Raw genomic sequence first — 23820 nt, 5'->3', positions numbered from 1 at the left:
CCTAGACTTGTGTGACATCTGAGAATTATTTAGCTTACAGCTCCAGTAGTCATTTACAGTACCTGGTTGCTTCCCTGGCTTCATGGAGTCTTGCTCTACTATGTGCAGCTTACTATTTAGCTAGACTCAAATGGATCCTTATGCAGATTTTTGTGTACCTTCCCCACAGTTAATACTCTGCTCCACTGATGTCAGCCACACTGCTGAACTCTGTGAACCCCCTGTGCCCTGCTTAGATTCTCTTTCCCTGAACTGCATTCCACAAAGTGCCTTTTGGTAGTTCATTGGACTTACCACATTTGCTTGCTCTCTCTCAGGGTTCACTGACCTGTATTGCCTATTCAGTGGCAGAAAAGGTATTTTTAATATTTTGTCCAATATTCTAGTTGTGTATGGTAGAAATGCAAGTTGTACTGGTTAATCCATCATGGCCAGCATGTCATTTATATGTGTGTGTGTGTGTGTATACATATATATATAGCTGGTGCTTATTCTTTTCAAGATTTGTTTTGTATAAGAAGCCCTCTTTTAAACAATTTTTTTGAGATGTAATTGATACATGATAAACTATACATATTTAACTTGCACAACTTATAAGTTTTGACATACACACACACACTCATTAAACCATCACCACAGTCAAGGTAGTGAACATATTTGTCACCCCCCAAAATTTTATTGTGCCCCTTGATAATCCTTCCTTGCCTCTCTATTTTTTCCTTCATTGCCAGGCAGCAGTTGATCTGCTTTCTGTCATTATAGATTAGTTTGCATTTTCTGTAGATTTATATATAAAGTAGCACATCGTGTGGTATTTTCTTTTGGGGGGGTTTTTTCTTTCACTCAGCAAAATTATGTTTAAGATTTATCCATGTTATTGCATGTATCAATAGTTCTTTCATTTTTACTGCTGAGAAGTATTCCACTATGTGGATATACCATGGTTTGTTTATCCACTCATCTATTGATGGACATCTGGGTTGTTTTCAATTTTTGGCTGTTAAAAATAAACATGTTATAAACATTTCTGCACAAGTTTTTGGATGGACATTTATTTCCTTTTCTCTTTGGTAAATACCTAGAGTGGAATGGCTAGATCATGTGGTAGATGTATTTAACTTATTTAGAAACTGCCAAATTGTTTTCCAAAGTGGTGTTCAATTTTACATTCCCATCAGCAGTGTATGAAAGTTTCAGGTCCTCCACATTCTTACTAGCATTTGGTATGGACAGTCTTTTTATTTTTTATTTATTTATGTTTTTTTTTTTTTTTTTTTTGCAGTATGCGGGCCTCTCACTGTTGTGGCCTCCCCCGTTGCGGAGCACAGGCTCCGGATGCGCAGGCCCAGCGGCCATGGCTCACGGGCCCAGCCGCTCCGCGGCATATGGGATCCTCCCAGACCGGGGCACGAACCCGTATCCCCTGCATCGGCAGGCGGACTCTCAACCACTGCGCCACCAGGGAGGCCCTATGTATTTTTTTTAATATTTATTTATTTGGTTGCGCTGGGTCTTAGTTGCGGCAGGTAGGCTTCTTAGTTGTGGCTCATGGGCTCCTTAGTTGAGGCTCGCCAGCTCCTTAGTTGTGGCACGTGGGTTCCTTAGTTGAGGCAGGCAGGCTCCTTAGTTGTGGCTCGAGGTCTCCTTAGTTGCGGCTTGCTTGCTCTTTAGTTGCAGTACATGGGCTCCTTAGTTGCAGCATTCATGTGGGATCTAGTTCCCTAACCAGGGATCAAACCCAGGCCCCCTGCATTGGGAGCATGGAGCCTTAACCACTGTGACACCAGGGAAGTCCCCTGGACAGTCTTTTTAATTTTAGCCATTTTAGTGACTATGTAGCAGTATTTCATTGTGGTTTCAATTTGCATTTCCCTAATAACTAGTGATGTTGAGCATCCATGGTGCTTCTTTGCTGTCTGTATATTTTCTTTGGTGAAGTATCGGATCAGATCTTTTCCCCATATTTTAAATTGGATTGTTTATTTTCTTACTGCTGAATTTTAGAGTTTTTAAATATATTTTGGATATAAGTCATTTATCAGATATATGCTTTGGAAAGATTTTCTTCCAGTCTGTCACTTATCTTTTCATTCTCTTAACAGTGTCTTTTTTTTTCTTTTTTTTTTTTAATTGAAGCATAGTTGATTTACCGTGTTTCAGGTGTACAGCAAAGTGATTCAGTTACACACAAGCACACACACACACGTATATATACTTTTTCAGATTCTTTTCCATTATAGGTTATTTCAAGACATTGAATATAGTTCCCTGTGCTATACAATAGGTCCCTGTTGTTTATCTACTTTATATATAGTAGTGGGTATCTGTTAATCACAAATTCCCAATTTATCCCTCCCCCACTTTCCCCTTTGATAACCATAAGTTTGTTTTCTAAGTCTGTGAGTCTACTTCTGTTTTGTGAATGAGTTCATTTGTATCACTTTTTTAGATTCCACATATAAGTGATATCACATGATATTTGTCTTTCTCTGCCTGACTTACTTCACTTAGTATGATAATCTCTAGGTCCATCCGTGTTGCTGCAAATGGCATTACTTCATTCTTTTTTATGGCTGAGTAATATTCCAGTGTGTGTGTGTGTGTATCACATCGTCTTTATCCATTCTTCTATCGATGGACATTTAAGTTGTTTCCATGTCTTGCCTATTGTAAATAGTGCTACTGTGAACATTGGGTGGCATATATCTTTTCAAATTAGTGTTTTCATCTTTTCCGGATATATGCCCAGGAGTGGGATCACTGGATCATATGGTAACTCTATTTTTAGTTTTTTAAGGAGCCTACATACTATTTTCCATAGTGGCTGCACCAATTTACATTCCCACCAACAGTGTAGGAGGGTTCCCTTTGCTCCACACCCTCTCCAGCATTTATTATTTGTAGATTTTTAAAAAATATTTATTTATTTGGTTGTGCTGGGTCTTAGTTGCAGCACGTGGGCTCCTTAGTTGCAGCTCACCAGCTCCTTAGTTGCAGCTTGCAGACTCCTTAGTTGCGGCACTTGGGCTTTTTAGTTGCAGCAGGTGGGCTCCTTAGTTGTGGCATATGAACTCTTAGTTGCGGCATGCAAATGGGATCTAGTTCCCTGAGCAGAGATCGAACCTGGGCCCCCTGCATTGGGAGTGTGGAATCTTAACCACAGTGCCACCAGGGAAGTCCCTATTTGTAGACTTTTTTTTTTTTTTTTTTTGCTGTACGCAGGCCTCCCACTGCTGCGGCCTCTCCCACTGTGGAGCACAGGCTCCGGATGTGCAGGACCAGTGGCCATGGCTCACGGGCCCAGCCGCTCCACAGCACATGGGATCCTCCCGAACCAGGGCAAGAACTCGCGCCCCCTGCGTCAGCAGGCGGACCCCCAACTATTTGTAGACTTTTTGATGATGGCCATTCTGACTGGTGTGAGGTGGTAACAACATCTTCTGAAGAGCGAAAGATTTTAATTTTGGTGTGAAGGCCAATTTGTTAATTAAAAAAAAAATTTTATGGACTCTGCTTTTGGTTTTTTATCCAAGAAATCTGTCTAACTCAAGATCACAAGATTTTCTGCTACAAGTTTTATAATTTTAGGCTTTACATTTAGGTCTGTGATCCATTTTGAGTTAATTTTTGTATAATGTGTTAGGTATGGATCCAAGTTCATTTTTTAGCATTTGGATATCTAGTTGTTGTAGTACCATTTGTTGAAAAGTTATCTTTTCTCTGCTGCATTGCTTCTGAGCCTTTGTCAAAAATCAGTTGAATGTATATGTGTGGGTTTATTTTTGGATTTTCCACTCTGTTCCATTGATCTTTTTGTCTGTCTTTACACTAATACCATACTGTTTTGATTATTGACACTTTTTAATAATTTTTGAGATAAGGTAGTTTTAGCCCTCCAACTTTGTTCTTCTTTTTCATAGTTGTTTTGGCTATTCCAATTTCTTTGCATTTCCATATGAACTTTAGAATTGGCTGTTTACTTCTACAAAAATGCATGCTGGGATTTTGACTAGGGTTGTTTTAAACGTATAGTTCAGTATGGGAGCACTGACATCATAACAATATTGAGCCCTCTGACCCATAAGCCAGCTGTATTATTCCATTTATTTTTGTCTTTGGTTTTGCTCAGCAATATTTGCATAGTTTTCATGTACAGGTCTTTCACATATCTTTTTAGATTTATTCTTAATTTTTTTTTTTTTTTTTTTTGTGGTACGCGGGCCTCTCACTGTTGTGGCCTCTCCCATTGCGGAGCACAGGCTCCGGACGCACAGGCTCAGCGGCCATGGCTCACGGGCCTAGCCGCTCCGCGGCATGTGGGATCTTCCCAGACCGGGGTACGAACCCATGTCCCCTGCATCGGCAGGTGGACTCTCAACCACTGCGCCACCAGGGAAGCCCAGTTCTTAACTTTTTATGCTCTCATAAGTGGTATTTTCTTTTTCAGGTTTAATTAATTCACTTTATTCTTGTGTGAAAACACGAGCCTTGTGCAACACAAGATGGTCAATGAATTGCTGATAGGGAGCCTTGGTGAGCACAGTCCCCTTCGAGAGGTCAGGTGTAAGATAGCTGTAGGTCTTAGAGGTGGCATCGAAGGTGGCCTTGATAAAGTTGCCCAAGGAGGCAGTGCAGCTGCTGACCAAGGTGTAACAGTTTTCAGTACCTGCTGTCAGCAGCAGCTTTGTGGCCACGAAGGCCAAGACAATAGCAGTGGATCTGGGTGCAAGGATGAAGCATACCAGCAGAGAGCTACAGTATCCTGTCACCTTCAAGGAACTGTATGGGGTTTGCCAATCTTGTGTTCCCAGGAGTCCCATTACCCATGACAGCGGAGAGGTTGGCCAGGAGGATGGCCCTGTGGAGGGCAGTGGTTACCTCCTTGGAGCACTTAACACCCAGACCCACGTGACTCTTACAGTCCCTCATGGCAACAAATACCTCGAACCTGAACTGCTGGCCAGCACCATTCTGCTTTCAGTGCTTTCAAAGGCATAAGGGACTCCCCTAGGAAAAAGTAACCTCAGATCGAGAGGAAGAAGAGAGAAATCTCCTTCAGGGATTTAATCTTCATGTCCTTGACCTAGGCAAACACTGATAAATTGCTGATTGCAAGAGAGAAAAAGGTTTTTGAAAGTATTTATGTAGAGTTTTTTCAGTTGTTGATTGTTGACTGCCAGTGACTACCCTCTTCAGCCTTCCAGCAGTCTGTCTCAAGCTGCAGGTCGCTGGTGTGACTTTCAGTAAACTGTCCCCTTTGGTATAACTCTGACAGGTACTGGAGGCACAGAGAAGGCATCAGAAGGAGAAATCCGGCATCATACCTACCTCGCCAACACCCTACACTTATAACAAGGTAGGAGAGGAGATACTAATCTTTACCCCTTGGGTGTAGCCCCTCTTCTCCTGTGAGGTGTTTGTGGCCCTCTGGGAAGGTGGCTAATTCCATTCGTATCCCTTAATATTGCTGCCCAAGAGGCTGAAAGCAGCCACATATGCAGAAGAGTGGGATTCAAGTATTTGTCTGACGAAATAAGATTCATACCAGTTTAGGTTTTGCAGCAGGAACCAAAAGCTATGGTCACCTGGAGGTTATTTATTTGGCTAGCTGTACAGTCCACTGATCACATTTAAAAGATATGTTTGTCTTGCTTTGCTGAAGTGGAGTCCATTTCAGAGAATATTATTTGTCCATTTATGGTGCCATTCTTTCTAACCCCATAAAATACCCAACTTAGAACAGTATCTAGTACACATAGCAAGTGCTTCCAAGTGTTACCTGGTACTTCACAGTTCTTAATCGGTAGCCTACACATCAAGCTTCTCTGTTCTAAAGTATGAGAGGTTTAGGGCCTCTTGAAACAGGTCCTAGAGGTCCTGGAGTCACTGAGTAGATCAGAAAAAAATGATGCTGCTCGGGGTCTCCAGGTGATATAGATGGTAGAGAGGGAGCTGAGGATGGTAGAAAGGCAGGCCAGCTCTTCCTGGTCCCACACCTTTAGAGGGCCCCACATATTCCTAATGCATGTGCGTGCACACATGCAGGCACACATATCGAAGAACACACAGGCTTCTGTGGCACTCAGGACCCGGCACTTGCCTTGGCACTGGCACAGCATGACCATAGCTCTAAACAACTACTTTCATGATTAACACTGTTCAGTCCCCAAGTAAGAACTGCTCCACACCGTCTTGATCTACTTGCAAAACTGTAGGCAGCTGTGCCCTTACATAGTGAAGGTTGGAAGTGAGGGCTGTGCTGATGATAGTCAGTCAGAAACCGCTTTCCTGCTTTCCAATGCAGGCAGGAATTGAGTGGTAGAAGCACTTAGCTAACAGATATTAATTTACTTGATACAGTCTTCTCATCATGAATACAATGGATTCTTGTGTGATACATTATTTCCCAGTACTATTTTTTTCTCCTCTTCCTGTTCCATTTTGTGAATCTAGTGGTGTTTGTGAATTAGCATGGCATTCATAAAATTTACACTCCACAGATGAGTAATATATTGAAATAAGTTCATATTACTTTTGAATCTGTATATATGTTGGTCTAGTTATAATCTTTATATTGGCAACTAAGTGAACACTGACTGCTACATTTGCAAATAGTTTTTTAAATAAAAATAATGTAAAAAGATGTACTTAAATTTTCAAAAGTTAAATAAATACATCAATCTTAATTAAAAAGAAAAAGAAAAAGAGGCAGTCGGCCAGGTGCCTTGCTGTGACTCCACCACCATTCAGCTGTATGGTGTTGGTTGGTGCACTTAGTTTTACTCTTGACAGATGACCTTAGAGATAACAAGATCTCCTTAGTATCAGTTTCCTCATGTGAACTATTTTTTAAGAGTTCTCTTCACCTCTATAATTTTATAAGTATGTTCTACAGCATGGGTCATGTCATCTATAAATGTCTACTAGTATGATGCCAAGACATGGCTGAGAGTACCTGAGACACCCCATTTTCCAGGCTTCACTCAGAGCAGCGCACAGCTGTGGTGTGAGGAGCGTGTGGCCACAGTGGCAGGTTCCCTGGGCTGCCTTTCTCAGGTGGACACTGCTTTTGTCCTGCAATTCAGGAGGGGCTTGCGTTGAAGCCTCTGAGGACCCAGTTTCCGAGGCAGGTAGAGCTACATTTAATTAAAATAGGAGTCCTTTATTAATAAGCATGCTGTGACTACAGGCCATGAAATCACCTTAATATCTACAGACATGGTAGTTAGTGGCAGTTTTGTTTCGTTCAGAATATCTTCCCCAAGAATGGTCTTGCAAATGGGCACAGTGAGTCCTTCATGGCCAAAGGATTGCTTTTAGCCTCCTGTTTTTCCCTGCAGTGCTTATCCCTAATCTTTGTCAGACTGCTTTGGGCCTTTACAAAATGACTTGTGCTGTTTTATAGAGTCAGCCCACCTGTGTCCTAGCTGCTTTGTTCCTGCACCCTCAGCCCTGCCCAGGTGGACAGAGTAAATGTTTCACAACCAGCTGGCCTATATCTATCACTTGTCTGGCTGGGGACAAAGTATCCTACATCTGTACCCAATAATCAGATAGCAGCTTGGGCCTAAGCAGTGAGAATAAAAGTGACTATTTTACCCCAGACTGGCCTTGTATATATGGTGTGCACATGTGTAGTGTTGGTAGCACGTAACAAATAAGGAGAGAATGGTTAATTCTCTTAAGACTTCCTGAAGCTTTTACAGTCTCTGTGAAGTGATTCTCGGAGATATCAGCCTGTGTATATCAGGGGCTGTTTCTAGGTCAGTCCTAGGGACTTTATTTTAGAGCTGTGCCTCTGCTGTGAGTGACCATGTTCTTTTTGCTTTCAGAGCTGTGACTTGTGGTCCCTAGGGGTGATTATCTACGTGATGTTGTGCGGATACCCTCCTTTTTACTCCAGACACCACAGCCGGACTATCCCAAAGGATATGCGGAGAAAGATCATGACAGGCAGTTTTGAGTTCCCAGAGGAAGAGTGGAGCCAGATCTCAGAGATGGCCAAAGATGTTGTGAGGAAGTGAGTCCCCAGGCCACTGCGGGGGGAGGCCAGGGAGGCCTTAAAAGTGGTGGAACACAAAGGAATGTTGGGTAAAGGAAAGTCATTTGTTTCCCAGGCATGCTCCTTCTCATTTTAGCATCACAGAAAATTTTCCCTGGAGCCTGAGATGAGAGTTCTCACTGTCCACACCCTGGTGAAATTGGAGCTTTGCTCCCTCCTTTTGCACTCCTAGAATTTGTCCTTAGGGTTGAATCCAGGTCCCTTGGTAGCCATTGTATCTGTGAGCATTAATTTAGGACCTTAAATAGTAACTCCCCTGGTGTACCCTTCCTGCATGGAGGCCAGTCATTTGGGACAGGCATGATTCCAGGAATTGAACTGGGGTGCTAAAATGACCATGATGCTTTTGGCTTTTCATTCCTTAGCTGCTGTGGGAGTGTGTGATTGGTTGCGCAGGACTTGGACCCCACCTCCTGCGCTTCCTACTGCTAGTTGGTTGCTCTGGTGTATATTAAGATGGAAAGATTTAGAAGAATTAGGGCTAGTGAATGGATGACGGAGACTTGACATTCAGAGTCCTTTGGAGAAATTAGCTAGAGCACTAAGAAAGAAGTCAGACCTAAATATGAGGTGTCTTTGCTTTTTCTACCCACCTGTGTCAGAGGCTTAGCTGACTGGGACTTGGACGCTGTTCTGGTATTCCTACTGCTTGTTCTTCACTGAGTAATTTGTCCTCTTTTGGTTTCAGTTTCTTCATCTGTAATGCGATAAAGATAAGCATTTAAGGGGCAGTATCTGGGAACTGTCTCCTAATAGTACAGCTGTTTCTCTATGGAGATTACTCTCTTGCAGAAGTGAGCTTGTTCTGTTGGTTAGGTGTTTATGTATTCAAAAAGGGACTAGTTTCTAAAATATACAAGTGAAAGTTTTTTAGGAGGGTGGAGGCAATGTTTAAATCATCGTTTGTCTTCCTATGCTCTTTCCCTGCTGTATTCTCAGCTACTTAACCAAAGTATCAGTATCCTCTAATTGGTTCTTTGCAGTTCTGTAGAATATATTTCCTGTCCCTAGAGCAACATTGATTATCTTCTTTCAGCATTGAGATTCTTTTCTAAATAATCCTTTCATTAGAATCTGAAGCTGTTTGTTCACAATGATCCAGAATGTTACAGAGAACATGAAAGAGCAAGTAGGCATGTTGTCCTGACTCTGATGTTTGGAATGGGAGGCTAGGTATTTGGAAGAAGGTGCTGTAAGGGGCCCAGGGAATATGCTGGGGTGAGCTAGGAATTGCATCAGGATAAATGTACAAGATGTAAAGAACTATGGTCAAAAAGCCGATGGTACAGAACAGTACATTAGGCTTAGAAGGAAATGCCATCCCCTTCTCAGAGATTAGATTTTTAGCTTTTGAATGTCTTTGGAATAAAGGGTTCATGTCCTGCCAAATGGTGACATCTAAGAGTTTTATCACAAGTAGCAACCTGGATTTTCAGAACTGTATGACCCCTCGACTAATTTGACAGTCACTGTTAGCCAAAAGAGCACTTTGAGTCCCTTTTGGAAATTATAGCCCACTGTCCTAGAAACATTAGTCTGGGGATTCAGTGTCTCAGGAACTGTAAGCCATATGTAAGATTACTTTACTGAACCTAGAACTCAGTCTGAGGTATCACTGGACTAAGCCTTTTCCTACCATTCTTATCTCAATTTATTTAGTATAGAAAGAACTGCCTAAGGACAGAGTGCCCTCACAACTAACGGTTAGGGATGAGAGCCCCACCTCTGTCCTGCAAATAGAAAGCCTAGGCTTGTAAGAGTTGGTGGAAAGTCAGAAGTTGGAGCTGGTTAGAGCCAGACCCAGGAACTTCCCGGCCTCTGGAAGCAACTGCATGGCAGCCCTGTTGGCCTTTTCTCCACAGGCTCTTGAAGGTCAAACCAGAGGAAAGACTTACCATCGAGGGAGTGTTGGATCACCCCTGGCTCAACTCAACTGAGGCCCTGGATAATGTGCTACCCTCTGCTCAACTGATGATGGATAAGGTTTTGAATGATGCTTATTTTGTTGGCTGAAAAGGCTGTGTTGGGAAGGACTGCTGAGGCTTGACTCAATGAGGGGTTAAAGGCAAAACAATGCAGAGCACACAGTCTTTCCCAGAGAAACATCTCTGGTCTTCCAAAGATCAGGATTGGAAATAAAGAGATTATTTCCATAAAAGACCAGATCAAGGCCTGGTAAATACACTAAGGGAACACTCAAGGGACTATCCTCCATATTTGTGCTATGGGGTTGGGGGCACAGAGCAGTATCAGACACCGTTCTTTTGCCCAAGGAGTTCAAACAAGACTGGTTGGAAAGACCAATGAACACAAAACAAAGAGGGAACATTTTCAGACATCAGAGCTTTTTGCATGCTAAATTTTCTGTGAATGCTATGGAAATTCAGAAAAAGAGAACATCTTTGAAGGGCTGTAATTAGGGAAGGGTTCCCAAAGAGAAGGCAAAAACCATCGCAATTATTTACTATTTTGTGGCATTTTTTAACCCCTTTACATGTTTAACCCCTTTACATGTAATGAAGCCTGACTTCATTGATGGGTGTGGCAGGCCTGGCTTTGGAAGTAGACAGAGGGGTTTAAGTCTTAGTAGGACATAGCTGAGAGGCTATCGTAGATTTTTAAGAAGACATTTGCCACAGGGAAGGTATTTAGGGATGGTTAGACTTGCAGACTTGCCAACCTAATACTTTTACAATAATCTAGAAGCTGAGGAGCTGCTCTAGGAGCAGAGAAGTAGAGATGAATGAATAGGCTCAATATTTTTGAAGACAAATTTCTACAATTTTTGGTGACTGACTAGACATAAGGGGACAGTGGGTGGCATATCTGGTGACACCACTGACAGAGGGAAATCAGGAATGAGGCTGGTTTTGGGTGAAGGGAAGTCTCTTAGGTTTTAGATATTGTTTAAGGTGGTAGACGGATGTGTGGTGTGGAATCAGAGTGTGGCTGAGAGGGAAAGGCAGTGACACAGACTTGAGTGTTACTGACTTAGACGGGATGGAGTTGAAATATAAGCGAATAGGAAAAAAGAATGCTAAGACCTCCCTTAGTTTAGCTGGAGTATGAGAGAGAAAGGAGAGCTAGAAGGAACAGAGTTTTCTGCTATCTCTGATTTGTGTGCAGTTGTCTTCCTGGTTTAAATGTGCCCAGTAGTTCAGAAATGGTTTGTTTGGTCAGTCCAAAATACAAAAGGATTACTTGTACCCTCTGGTTGTCAGCAATTGAGTGTTACATTGTGGCTTTCCTCAAGATCTTGAAATGAAGAAATAAGATTGCCTTCTGGAGTTACTTTAAGATTAGTGTATAATGAAGCCAAGTATGGATATACATAATCTTCTTAATGAGGAAGAGTAGCTCTTGGGCCTATAAGATGGAACTGCAATGTGACAGTGTATTCCCATTTTTAAAGAAATGATGTGGTCAAGATGCAGGCTTGTCAACTTTGGAAGTGTAGGAAAAACGTCCACATATACAAGTGTCCAACTAAGCTGTGCCTAAGAGATGGAGCCTGAGCTCACAACCTTAAGGTGTTCCCATCTTTTTGGTTGGGCTATCACGGATAAGAAGGAAATAGATTCAAGGGTCTGGGGGCGTGTAGCCAGGGCCAGTTAGTATAGTTCTCTTAAATGAGTTCAAACTCTTCCTGATCTAATGGCATGCTTACCGAGCAACTATTTTTGTAAATTGTCAAATTTTGTTGTTGAAATTCAGACAACACAGAGGTATATAAAATAAAAAGCAAAAGTTCCCTTTCATTACCCTGCCTCAGTCTCACCCCTCAGAGGTGAGGTGACCTATGGCTTGATGTATTCTTCCTGATCTTTTTCTGGGGAGACACACACCAACTCACAGAGTTTGTCTTTTTTTTTAAATACAGAAGTGGGATCGTCTCATTCTTATAAAGCTTTTTCTGATTATTTGCCTTCCCTTATTGGTCTGCCCATAGTGAGAGAACGTACTGGTCATAAAGACAGACTTGAAGAGTGCTAGACCTTATGACAGTTCTTTCTCATTGTAAATTAATTGACTGGCTTATAGATCAGTTTGTGAGGGTCTACTATGCTCACCAGGTGAAATGCTTGGGGCTCTGAGCCATCAGGGCCAAGGTGACTGTCTACACCATGGGGGCAGTGAGTAAATGCCAGTCAGGGAGGCTTCTCAGGAGCAGCCTGCTAGCTTTTCCCCTGATGTACATGTATGACTCTCTTTACACTTGCCCTTGCCAATGACTATGAGCATGAGCCTTGTTAGTATTTCTTACTTGCATTTCTGTCCGCCCACAGGGAAGAAGGGCTAGCTGTTGGCCTGGTAGTCCCTGGGCCCTGCTGATGCATGGGGAAGAGTCCTCTGCCTTTTCAAAATTTGTATACTGCCAGCATAAGAATGAAATTGCCTTCTTAGTTCTTTGAGATTCTCCTTCCCACTGTCTTAGATTGGCTTTTTAGGTGCCCAGAAATGAATGTGAAAAACTGATGACAGTGTTTGCATTCAGGCGGTGGTTGCAGGAATCCAACAGGCCCATGCGGAACAGTTGGCCAACATGCGAATCCAGGACCTGAAAGTCAGCCTCAAACCCCTGCACTCTGTGAACAACCCCATTCTAAGGAAGAGGAAATTACTCGGGTAACTGAGCTTATTTCTTCAATTCTCCCTCATGGCTGGTGTGGTTGAGTACAGGGTTCTGAAAGGTCAGCCAGGGGTCTGCCCTTTTTTGACTCTTCAGAGGGTGGAAAAGATATGTTCTTTAGGGCCTCCCTGGTGGCGCAGTGGTTGAGAGTCCGCCTGCCGATGCAGGGGATACGGGTTCGTGCCCCGATCTGGGAGGATCCCATATGCCGCGGAGCGGCTGGGCCCGTGAGCCATGGCCGCTGGGTCTGCGCATCCGGAGCCTGCGTATCCGGAGCCTGTGCTCCACAACGGGAGAGGCCACAACAGTGAGAGGCCCGCATACCGCAAAAAGAAAAAAAAAAAAAAAAAAAGATATGTTCTTTAAATAGCATCGGAAGTTGGAGGTACTCTGTAGTTAATGATTTATCTGAAAAATCTGTTCCTTATGTTTAGCGTTAACATCTGTTAAGAGTTGGGTTTTGGGGTCTCACCGTGTTATTACCTCTCTCCCAAACTTCTAAAGCACCAAGCCAAAGGATGGTGTTTATATCCACGACCGTGAGAATGGAGCCGAGGATTCAAATGTTGCCTTGGAAAAGCTCCGAGATGTGATTGCTCAGTGTATTCTCCCCCAGGCTGGTAAAGGTCACACCATTTATGAATGCTCTTTGCATGTCTGTGTGTGTGCACATGCACATGACTAAAGGAGTGGTTTAATTTGAAGTTGTCTGTTTCATCTTTGTGTTATAAGAAAATAAGTATATTATATAGTTTGTGCCCACTGAAAAGAATGGATGGTGGGAACTCAGAAATGTGAGGCTCTGGCCCACCTTTGGTTTCCTGTAAAATTTCTCGTTTCGGTTTAATTGCCAGTGTCAGACACAGCACGTAATTTTGTATTTTCCTAGTTTGTTAATGAGATTACAGGATAGAGGATGGAAAATGGAAAATGTGAACAGGGTCAGGACTAGGTTGGGAAGGTCAGGAAGGTTGGGAAACACCATATCCAGAGCCCTTAGAGTACAAGGCTGTCATTAACTTGTGAATAGAAAGAGACGATCTCCCAAGTTCAGAAGTGGCCCTGGCTGCTACTTGTATCATGGGCAGGGTGGGACTTAAACAGAAGGCCTTTCGAGTGAGAGCTCTTTCAGTATGTTCTCTTTCCACCTAATGGGGTATGATGGGCTTTTCTCAGCAGATGAATGAGATGCTTCAAGTAGTAGGCCAGGAAACTGCTGAGTTGACCAGTCTTCCTAGATTCCTTGGGTTTTAAGGGAACTCACTAGTGTGCCTCAGGTAGCCTTCCAAAGTAAGAAATGAGCTTAGGAGAAAGAAGGTAGCCCACTCAGCCTTATTCTCCCTCCTGCTCATGGTCTCTTAAGTTAACCAGGTGCTTTTGCTCAGCAATAGTCTGATATCCTATGGGATGCCTATTTCCCATCCCCCAGTGCTAAGACTCTGGGGGCATCAGGGAATTTGTGTGAGGTGGTCAGAGCAGGAAGAGTTGAGAAACCAGAAGCGGTCTACATCAGTGGTCCCCAAACTTTTTGGCACCAGGGACTGGTTTCGTGGAAGACCATTTTTCCATGGACCGGGGGCGGGGGTGGGGGGGGGATGGTTTCAGGATGATTCAAGTGCATTACGTTTATTGTGTGCTTTATTTCTATTATTATTACACTGTAATATATAATGAAATAATTAGACAACTCACCATAATGCTGACAGGAGGCAGAGCTCAGGTGGTAATGTGAGCGATGGGGAGCGGCTGTAAATACAGATGAAGCTTCCCTCGCTTGGCCACCGCTCACTTCCTGCTGTGCGGCCCGGTGGTTGGGACCCCTGGGCTACATGTAATGTAGGGACTAGAAGTAATGATAGTCTGGTAAAGCTTGCACCTTTAATCATCACTTCTCAATAAGTTGGACATCATGTCCTTCCATCTCTTGACACTAAAATCCCATGATGCCGCAGGAAAATGCAACTTCTTCTTCATCTTTATCAATAGGAGAGAATGAAGATGAAAAGCTGAATGAAGTAGTTCAGGAAGCTTGGAAGTATAACCGGGAATGCAAACTCCTAAGAGATACTCTGCAAAGCTTCAGCTGGAATGGTAGGAGCCTTAATTATGACTTTCCCCAGGAATGCAGAGAAGTAATTGTGTTTAGAATATGTAGGATCTCTGGGGGCTGAGCTGGGACTGTTTTCAGGTGAAGTAGGGCTGGCAAGTGAGTGGAATACTGTGGGACAGGGGCTTAGCCCTACAGTAACTGCCCAGGCGTATCTGGACATCTGGCCCTTTCGCTTGTTTTCCGGAGTTCAGATGAATTATGTGTCGCAGATTCATTGCTGCAGAGCCCCTGTCACATACCACTTGGGCAAAAAAACAGTCAGATCTCAGAACTCCTTCCAGATACTTGAGCTGTTCACTGGGTCATTAAGGAGCAGTATACTCTGAAGGGGAGAAAGAGGGCACAGTACCACAGAGTCCGCCCTGCTGATCTGCTTAGCTTAGAGAAGACCTGTTTCACTGAAGAGTAGAGAGTGCCAAATCTGCTGCTCTTTGAATTTTTTTCCCCACAGGCAAACAAGGTACAGGTGTGTTTTTTGAGCTGCTTTTGTATTGTCTTTCTACTTTAGCCGACTAAACTAGACTTAAGGTCTAGGATGCTCAGGGAAGGAAGCAAACTCATTGCCTAGCTTGATTCTTGGACATAAGAAATCCAAAGTGCTAGCCTGGCCATTCCCATACTTGGAGGAGATTAGCTTCCCTAGGATTTTTTTTTTTTTAAGATTTTGAAATATCAGTACAGAAAAGTGATCACATTTGAGGTATGCACGTCCGATGAATTTTCACAGAGTGAACACTCCCATGTAACAAGCACCTAGAACACGTAGTGGAGCATGTGCCCTCTTTTAACTGCTACCGCCCTCCTCACAAGGGCAATTATGATCCCAGTTTCTAGCAGTATGTATGAGTTTTGCCTGGTTTTATATTTTATGTAAATGGAGTCAGAGAAGTCTGTGTTCTTTTGTGTCTGGCTTCTTTTAGTCAAGATTATATTTGTGAGATTCAACCATATTGTTGTGTGTAGCAGCAATTCATTCTCATATATATGTATGTAAATATATATATATTCTCTATTTTTCTCCATATATATACACATATATATTTTTTGTATTTATATTTACCCATTCTGCTGTTGAACGGACATATGGGTTGTTTCCAGGTTTTGGTAATTAAGGAAAGCACTGCTATAAACAGTCTTGTGTACATCTTTTATGAATATTTTAATGAACTCATTTCTCTTATGTATCTAGGATTGGAGTTGCTGGTTCATGGGGATATGCATCTGTTTGGCTTCAGTAGATACTGCCACCAGTTTTCCAAAGTGGTTGTACCAATTTACACTTCCATTAGCAGTGTCTGAGGGGTCTAGTTGTTCTGTATCCACACCAACACTTGCTACTGTCTTTGTCATTTTAGTCATTCTGATGAATACGTACTACTGGTATTGCGTGTCGGTTTACTTTGCCTTTCCCTGGTGACTATGAGCTTAAGCACGTTTTAATGTTTGTTGGCCATTTAGAGTTTGTTAAGTGCCTATTCTTTTGCCCATTTTTCTATTGAGTTGTATCTCTCTTATAGATGTGTAGGAGTTCTTTATATAGTTTGGATATGAGTTCTGTTGCAGACATACATATCACAAAGAACTTCTCCCTCTTTGTCGTTTCTCGCTGTGCTGTTGCACTGAACATTGGATTTTTACGGCCAGGTTAATAAGCTGCTCAGTTCTACTTGAAAAATGGGGGAGTTGAACTGCTTTTGATCAGTGTTGGTGATGGTTCCTCCATGGTGAGGGTGAATTTGACACTGGTGAGATGTACCTTATTGGGTCCCTGTCAAGAATCTTATCACCTCCCAAACAGTTTGGAGACTGACCTTTTTCTTTTTTGGGTTTCAGGTCGTGGATTCACAGATAAAGTAGATCGACTAAAACTGGCAGAAATTGTGAAGCAAGTGATAGAAGAGCAAACCACATCCCACGAATCCTAATAATGACAGCTTCAGACTTTGTTTTTTAACAAGTTGAAAATTTATTCATTAATGTATAAAGTGATTTGTATGTAAATTAATAAATCATAATTTCATTTCCACATTGCTTAAAGATGCTGTATAAATTTAGATACAGGATTCACTAATAGTATAGTTCATTTGTTTTTAAGAAAAGCTCAGTTCCTAATATATTATTACTTTAGGATTGTTTAGTCATATGTGGTAAAGCTGACAGATGGCATTGTCAAGCAAGATTGTTTTATTTGTAATAAAGTATACAAAAACCATTTGCCAGTGGTAGGCAAAGGACCAACTATACTGACCTTTCTGCTTAGTAAACAGTTGAATCAAGTACTGTGGAATCTGGTTTCAATTGCCCTGTGTACTTACTTTCTGCACTATCAGTAGATTAGCTCTGGTGCCAAGAAATTTTTGTGGCTCCATGTTGCAGACTGCCTGTTACAGGGTGCCACCGCCCACGATGGAAGAGACAGGGAGTTGAGCCCTCATTTCTCTTTTCCCTAATTCCCTAGAGAAGAGTGGTAATATTTCTTTTTTGTCATATTTTTAAAAAAGATATTGGTGCATTTCTTACATCTAATGGGATTCTCTATTGAGTTTATTCGTTTCATGTTTAACCAGAGCTTCAGCCTTCCCACCTCCTTTGAGATCCTACTTTGTCCTCTCCCTTTCCTGCAGCCCTCACCAGCTCCATTGCTTCTTATCTCCTTTCCCTGTTCTTCTGGCCCCTTTTATGGGATGATTTTTCTGAGAAAGTTACATATCATAAAAACTGGACTATTGGGTTAGCATCTAAAGATGGTCCAAGTTTTTTCTCTTAAAGCTACCCTTTTCCTCTAACGTTTCTGCCTGGGTTTCATGGTGGCATCCCCTGGGCTGCATGTATTTTATTTAGCACCCTTCATTTTCAGGAAGCATGGTTCTGGCCCAGAGATCAGATACTTGAATAGAAAACAAGGCTGGGTGCTTTTCTACTTTGCTGTTGTACATATGGGCTTCCATAACAAACCATTTTTATTTATTTTTTTAGCAGTTCTTGATTGGTGGTTCTGTGTTGGTAAATGGGAGAGCTAATAGGCCAACTCCAATTCACAGAGGAGAAGAAAAGGATCAGTAGGCTCAGTTATTCAGTTATTTCATCCCATCAAATTCTCTTCAATCAAAATCAACCCCACAGAGCTCACTTATTTTCTAACTCTTCCACTTTGCTGAGTATGTCTTTAGGGTGACATTTGGTTAGTATGTCCCATATGTGTGTGAATGACTGTAGGAATATATGATAAAAACATTAAGTATCTCTTAGAAATTACCTTACACATTGGTTCCCTTTTACTTTGGAGAGTTTTAAATTCAAGGCATTTTTTGAGGTAAGGAGAATTCAATACTTTTAAACATGGCAAAATCTAACAGGCAGCAGAGAAAAACAAAACGTTTTCTTATTTACTAACCAGAAAACTTAGCTGGGAGTTGAATTAAGGGTTGAATTATTCTGTTTTTCAGTGAAATGCAGTCTTACAAATCAAAATCACTTCTTACAATCAGGAAAAACTCTGCACTTGTTTCTGGAACAACTGAATACCTGTTATTTTTCTTAGGGCAGAGGTTCAGTGTTCGCTTGGGAGAGGAAGGCAGTAATTAACTTCATTACTCTTCTTTTTCTTCAGAGGAATCTTCTAGCATGCCTAGTCTACCATTAACTTCTCAAATTTGTTATCTGGGTGTCTTCTAGAGGCTCAAGATGATTTCCTTCCCTGTGTGGTGAATTTTAGGCATGATCTAAAAGGGTATCCAAAAGATTCTTCCTTTTACTCTGAGCAGCAGTTGCCCATGTTTCTTTAGTCTGAATTAAACTGGCCGCGAAAATGAGTGCTGTGTCCAGACAGGTCCATGCTGAAAGTTTGTGAATACCCTGGAGGATGCTCTAGCTGTTGTAACTCAAAAGTGGGTCCTATCCTACAGAGAGCTCCTTGACAAAACAACAGCTTCCAAAAGACTCAGCACTGTTTGGTCTTTAAAGTGGAGTTTTGTTTATGGAATTTATTTGTAGGCCAGTAGCAAATTCTGCTTTAACTTTACCAGTCAGGTTTACTAATAAAACATTCACATGTACTGGAAGTGAAACAAAATCATCCTTGTCTCTTTTGGCCTGTCTAATGCCTATACCTGCAGAAAGTTCACACTGTAAGAACAGTTCTCATAGGCAGGAGGTTAGTCTTCAGTTTTCCTACATGATTTGCTAACCCTCTGCTTACTATAAAACCATTACTCAAATACCTTTAGACTTTACCATAGTTATTAATCTGCTTGATGCGAAACAACTTTTGTATTTTTCTGGCTAATGTATTGTATAAGCTATAGGAGAACACCTGTCAGAAATTTATTGTCTGAAACATAGATAGGAGGAACTGCTTTTTAAAAAGAGTTTTGTTTTTGTATTCAAGATAGAACAAGTTGGAGGAATTATTGAAGAAGAAGTCAAATGATTTAAATCAGATCTTGTGTGTGAATGCTTGTGTGCGTGTGTATTTATTGAAGAAAATGTGTCTCAATTTGAGAACTGGAAAATTGGATATTTGATTTTAATTATATTTTTATTTATTTAAAAAAGTAGAAGTGGTCTTTCATTATTGATTTTTTTGTCCCACAGAATGACTTAAATTTTCCCTGCCTGTTTGGTTAAGACACAGGGGAACATCTTTAATCTGTGATAATTTCCAAGTTACATAATTTTAAGAGGCTTTCCTCTTATACAGAACACAAGGAGAAAAGAAATCCAGCTGGAAATCATTTCACCATTTTTGCTGTAAATTTTTTAATGTGTTTGTGATATGATAGTATTAATTTTCTTGCTAGACGCAGATGATTAATTTTTTCATCTGTATTAGGAATTAAATATTATTAATTGGGGATAATGAGTTGATCTACTCTCATGCTTATATCTGAGATCTTGTAGTACTATTCCATTATCTTTTGAATTATATAGGGCATTTCTCCATTTTTGTGTGGTATTTATAGCCATAACCCTTATTTTGAAGGTTTTATATTATAGATATTTGACTTAATATAAAATTATTTTTATGCAACATAAAAGATGTAGAGTCTTTAGTTCATCTTGGGATGCAAAGGAGAATAACTGGGCAAGGAATGTGGTTAAATAGGGCTTTTTTCCTTTTAAATTTATACTGCTAAATACACCAGGAGATAAACATAAAAATCAAATCCAAGGACTTCCATAGACATTACAGTTCAATTTTAGTTACAAAAGCAAAGAAGTCTTTAAAAAGTTCTTATACAGTCCATTTTTATTTTCTTGATGAAATGGTAACTAGATACCTGGTTAATCAGAGTTTGGTTTTATTCCAGACTTTGTTTTTATGTTGGGAGGAATTGAACTTTGATCTTAGTCACTTGTAAGTCTCCATAGTGAAACTGAACTTTCATTTAACACTTAGTATGTTTGTGCATTAGGAGAACTTATTAGAGGAAAATTATGTTTATATGCAGACACAAAGTGGCTAAACTCATCTGTTATGAACAAAAGTTAATGAGGGAGAATTTGTGCATCCATATACAAGTTTTCTTGAATTAAAGGAGAAAAACCAGACCCTGACAAAGGAGGGCTGGACTGAAAAACAGTACCCTCAATACTACAGAAATGAGGAAAAGAGGTAATGGGCAACAGAGAACTTTGTCCTGCTCTCAGACCCCCGAAGAATCCCCCTCCCCTCCCCCATGACCTCCTGCCAGAATGTTGGGTTTCAAAGAATGCTCAGATTAACGGATATCAGGAGTAGTGTGGCCCTGGGCTGAGGATAAGGATAATTACCTGAGTAACAGTCCTGGCTGAATCATTACAGGCCTTCTACTTGGTATATCTCTATGTAAGCGTAAAGGGAACTTAGCCAAGGAGCATTAAAACCATTGCTGTTGGAAGGAAGTCATATAGTAAGGAAACCACTGAAGGCCAAGAGAGAAAAGCAAGAACAGAAACAGCCCCAAGGTCTGTAAGACTCAGGGTTGGGCAGTACCCACCCATAAGGGAGCCAGCATAGATCTGAAGTGAATACCTGTGACAGAGGGTCTGCGTGTCAGGGAAAGCTGCTGCTGCTGGACATAGGCCCTGCATCATCAACTGATTTAACTAGGGCCATGTCAGTGGCAGCGTCTGTGACACACTCTGCCTCTATACTGCCTTCTCTACGGAAAAACCAAGTGGCCTTGAAGGAGGGTAAGATAAAGTTTCAGACTTGGGCTCAGCAGAAGAGGGACTTGAGGCTGGGGCCAGTGCCAGGATCTTCACGTTTCAGTTTGAGGATTCTGTTGCTGTTGGTGATTTCTCTGCCAAGCTTGTACTGTGACCTGGGATCAATATATTACTCTTCCTATGAAACAGTCACCCCCAAGAGTCTGACAGTGGAAGGAAGGGAAGACCAAGTGGAAAAGCTCTCCTATGTGCTATTTATGCAGGGCCAGAAGCAGCTGATTCACCTGAAGGTGAAGAGAGACTATTTTGTGAATAACTTTCCAGTCTTCAGCTACCACGATGGCATCCTGGGGCAAGAAATGCCTTTCATCTCACATGACTGTCATTATGAAGGCTACATAGAAGGAGTCCCAGGTTCTTTTGTTTCTGTCAACACCTGTTCAGGCCTCAGGGGCACCCTGATTAAGGAAGGAAAATCCTATGGCATTGAGCCCATTCACTCTTCAAAACGGTTTGAACACGTGCTGTACACCATGGCCCATGAAGCTCCAGTCTCCTGTAGTGTCACTTCCAATGACAGCCAAGTGGCATTCACCAGCCGGCAACAAGAGAGCAGCAAGCCTCGCAGTCGGCAGGTGCCATCCTACTTGTGGTCACACACCAAGTACGTGGAGATGTTTGTCGTGGTCGACAACCAGCGGTTCAAAATGTGGGGCAGTGACATCAATGAGACAGTCCAGAGAGTAATGGACATCATTGCTCTGGCCAACAGCTTCACTAGGGGAATAAACACAGAGGTGGTGCTGGCTGGAATGGAGATTTGGACCGAGGGGGACCTCATACAGGTCCCAGTGGACCTGCAAGTTGTACTCAGGAATTTCAATAGCTGGAGACAAGAGAGGCTCTTCCATCGTGTGAAGCATGATGTTGCCCACATGATCGTTGGACACAATCCTAAAGAGGATACGGGGCAGGCATTTCTCAGTGGTGCCTGTTCAAGTGATTTTGCAGCAGCCGTTGAATCCTTCCACCATGAGGATGTCCTCCTGTTTGCAGCACTCATGGTCCATGAGCTTGGGCACAACTTGGGTATTCCGCATGACCATTCGGCCTGTGTTTGTAAAGATAAACCCTTTGGCCTCATGCGTGAAAATATCACTAAAGAAAGTGGCTTCAGTGACTGCAGCTCTGACTTCTTCTACCAGTTCCTCTGGGAACACAAAGGGGCCTGCCTATTTAACAAGCCTGGGCCCAAAGGCCGCTTACGGAGGGATTCCCGCTGTGGAAATGGTGTTGTAGAAGAGGATGAGCAGTGTGACTGTGGTTCTGACTGTGACAATCACCCATGCTGTGACCAAACATGTAGGCTGAAGGAGAATGCAGAGTGTAGTGATGGACTCTGCTGCGTTAAATGCCAACTGAAATATAAGGGATTCATGTGCCGTCCTGCTTTAGGGGAGTGTGACCTCCCAGAGTATTGTGATGGTTCCTCTGGAGAATGCCCCATAGACAGCTATAAGATAGATGGTACAACGTGTGATAGAATTCACTATTGCGCTGGAGGTCGCTGTAAGAACCCTGATAATCAATGCATGGATATATATGGGTTCTCTGCAAGGTCTGCCCCAGAAAACTGTTACATTTCAATGAACAGAAAAGGGGACCGGTTTGGAAACTGTGGTATTACCAACTCACCTAGGTTAAGATATGTGAAGTGTGTAGATGATAATATATTTTGTGGGAAACTTATATGTACAAATGTTAGACAGGTACCACAAATCAAACCAAATCATACACTGATCCAGGTCGCTCACGAAGATGACTGGTGCTGGAGCATGGATGCCTACAACACTACTGATATCCCTGATGATGGAGATGTACACACTGGCACTCTTTGTGCTCCAAACAAAGTCTGTGTAAATTACTCTTGTACTGATTATGCTGTGCTCGAGTATGACTGCAAACCAGCAGAAATGTGTAATGGGAAAGGAGTTTGCAACAATTTTAGGCACTGCCATTGTGAGGCTGGCTATGCTCCCCCTGACTGCAGAGGTCCAGGAGATGGTGGTAGTGTAGACAGTGGTCCACCTGGCAAACCAACTGAAATTCAAAGTGGAGGTTTAGGTGGCGGTTCTTTTCATCATAGCATTGAGTTTAGAAATGTTGGCAAGCTAATTTTCATACTCCCTTCATTTCTTTTAATATTGTTGTTAGTTTTAATATTTTGCATTACCCTCAGGGCTTTAATTGGTTCAGTAGAGACCCTAGGGCGTACCTCGGAGGACAGTTCAGAGGAAACCACTAGTGAGGGATTCTTAACAGAGTTTCTACCAGTGGGGCTACAGGAGGAGGGGTCAGAAGAGAAGAACCAAGAAGAGGAGGCCCCCTTGCCGCCGCTGGAGGCAACGCCACCGCCGCCGGAGGCCCCACCACCAGGAGAGCCAGCACCATAAGAGGCAGCAGGTGAAGGAAAAGGATAACCAAAGGCAGAATTGTATTGGTGGAAGAATCCAAAAATATCGAATATCTCAAGCACTGAGTGGGAAAGAGGGGCTCAGAGAAGCAAAGGTGAAGTGAGAATTGATGGCTCCTGTAGCTCTGACCAGGATATATAGTCTACAGAAACATACTAACATGGGAACAGACATGCCCCTGCTTTCAGTATTCATTTTAGTAATTTGGTTATATATTCATATATGAACTCATATAAAATATTCTGTATTTTGCTGTTTTCCCATTTCATGAAACAATGTTATTTAAGCTCTTCTCATGAATCATACCTATCAATATCATATTTCATTTGGGCCAATTTCTGATCTGAAATTACCTTTCAGGGCCTACCATCTTCCAACTACATTGTTTGATACA

General features: G+C 42.1%; 3 protein-coding genes across 9 annotated transcripts in view; 2 read left to right on the top strand and 1 right to left on the bottom strand.

Annotated features, from left to right (window-relative positions):
* The window catches only part of MAPKAPK5 (MAPK activated protein kinase 5), a 38649-nt gene extending 21821 nt beyond the window's left edge, over positions 1 to 16828 (top strand). For 5 of the 7 annotated variants that reach the window (XM_082641402.1, XM_082641403.1, XM_082641398.1 and 2 more), the window contains 7 exons: positions 5276 to 5356; positions 7833 to 8020; positions 9925 to 10045; positions 12558 to 12688; positions 13197 to 13318; positions 14679 to 14783; positions 16636 to 16828. In XM_082641402.1, coding sequence (XP_082497528.1) covers positions 5276 to 5356; positions 7833 to 8020; positions 9925 to 10045; positions 12558 to 12688; positions 13197 to 13318; positions 14679 to 14783; positions 16636 to 16727 — 840 coding nt within the window. In that variant the 3' untranslated portion in view covers positions 16728 to 16828. The remainder of the gene's footprint in view (positions 1 to 5275; positions 5357 to 7832; positions 8021 to 9924; positions 10046 to 12557; positions 12689 to 13196; positions 13319 to 14678; positions 14784 to 16635) is intronic. The other 2 variants (XM_082641401.1, XM_082641399.1) reach the window with 1 other exon arrangement.
* TMEM116 (transmembrane protein 116) overlaps positions 8053 to 23820 on the bottom strand; it is a gene marked incomplete at its 5' end in the record, with an annotated part of 118652 nt that continues 102884 nt past the window's right edge. The window contains one exon of the mRNA XM_082641407.1: positions 8053 to 8759. Coding sequence (XP_082497533.1) covers positions 8661 to 8759 — 99 coding nt within the window. The 3' untranslated portion in view covers positions 8053 to 8660. The remainder of the gene's footprint in view (positions 8760 to 23820) is intronic.
* LOC309814772 (disintegrin and metalloproteinase domain-containing protein 1a-like) lies at positions 20898 to 23471 on the top strand (the record flags this gene model as incomplete). Its single annotated transcript, XM_082640878.1, has 1 exon — positions 20898 to 23471. The coding sequence occupies one exon, from the start codon at positions 20898 to 20900 to the stop codon at positions 23403 to 23405; it is 2508 nt and encodes an 835-aa protein (XP_082497004.1). The 3' UTR covers positions 23406 to 23471.

Source organism: Mesoplodon mirus (assembly GCF_964341445.2).
Source record: "Mesoplodon mirus genome assembly, chromosome: 13".
Classification (NCBI taxonomy): domain Eukaryota; kingdom Metazoa; phylum Chordata; class Mammalia; order Artiodactyla; family Ziphiidae; genus Mesoplodon; species Mesoplodon mirus.
This window is presented reverse-complemented; position numbering and strand designations above follow the sequence as displayed.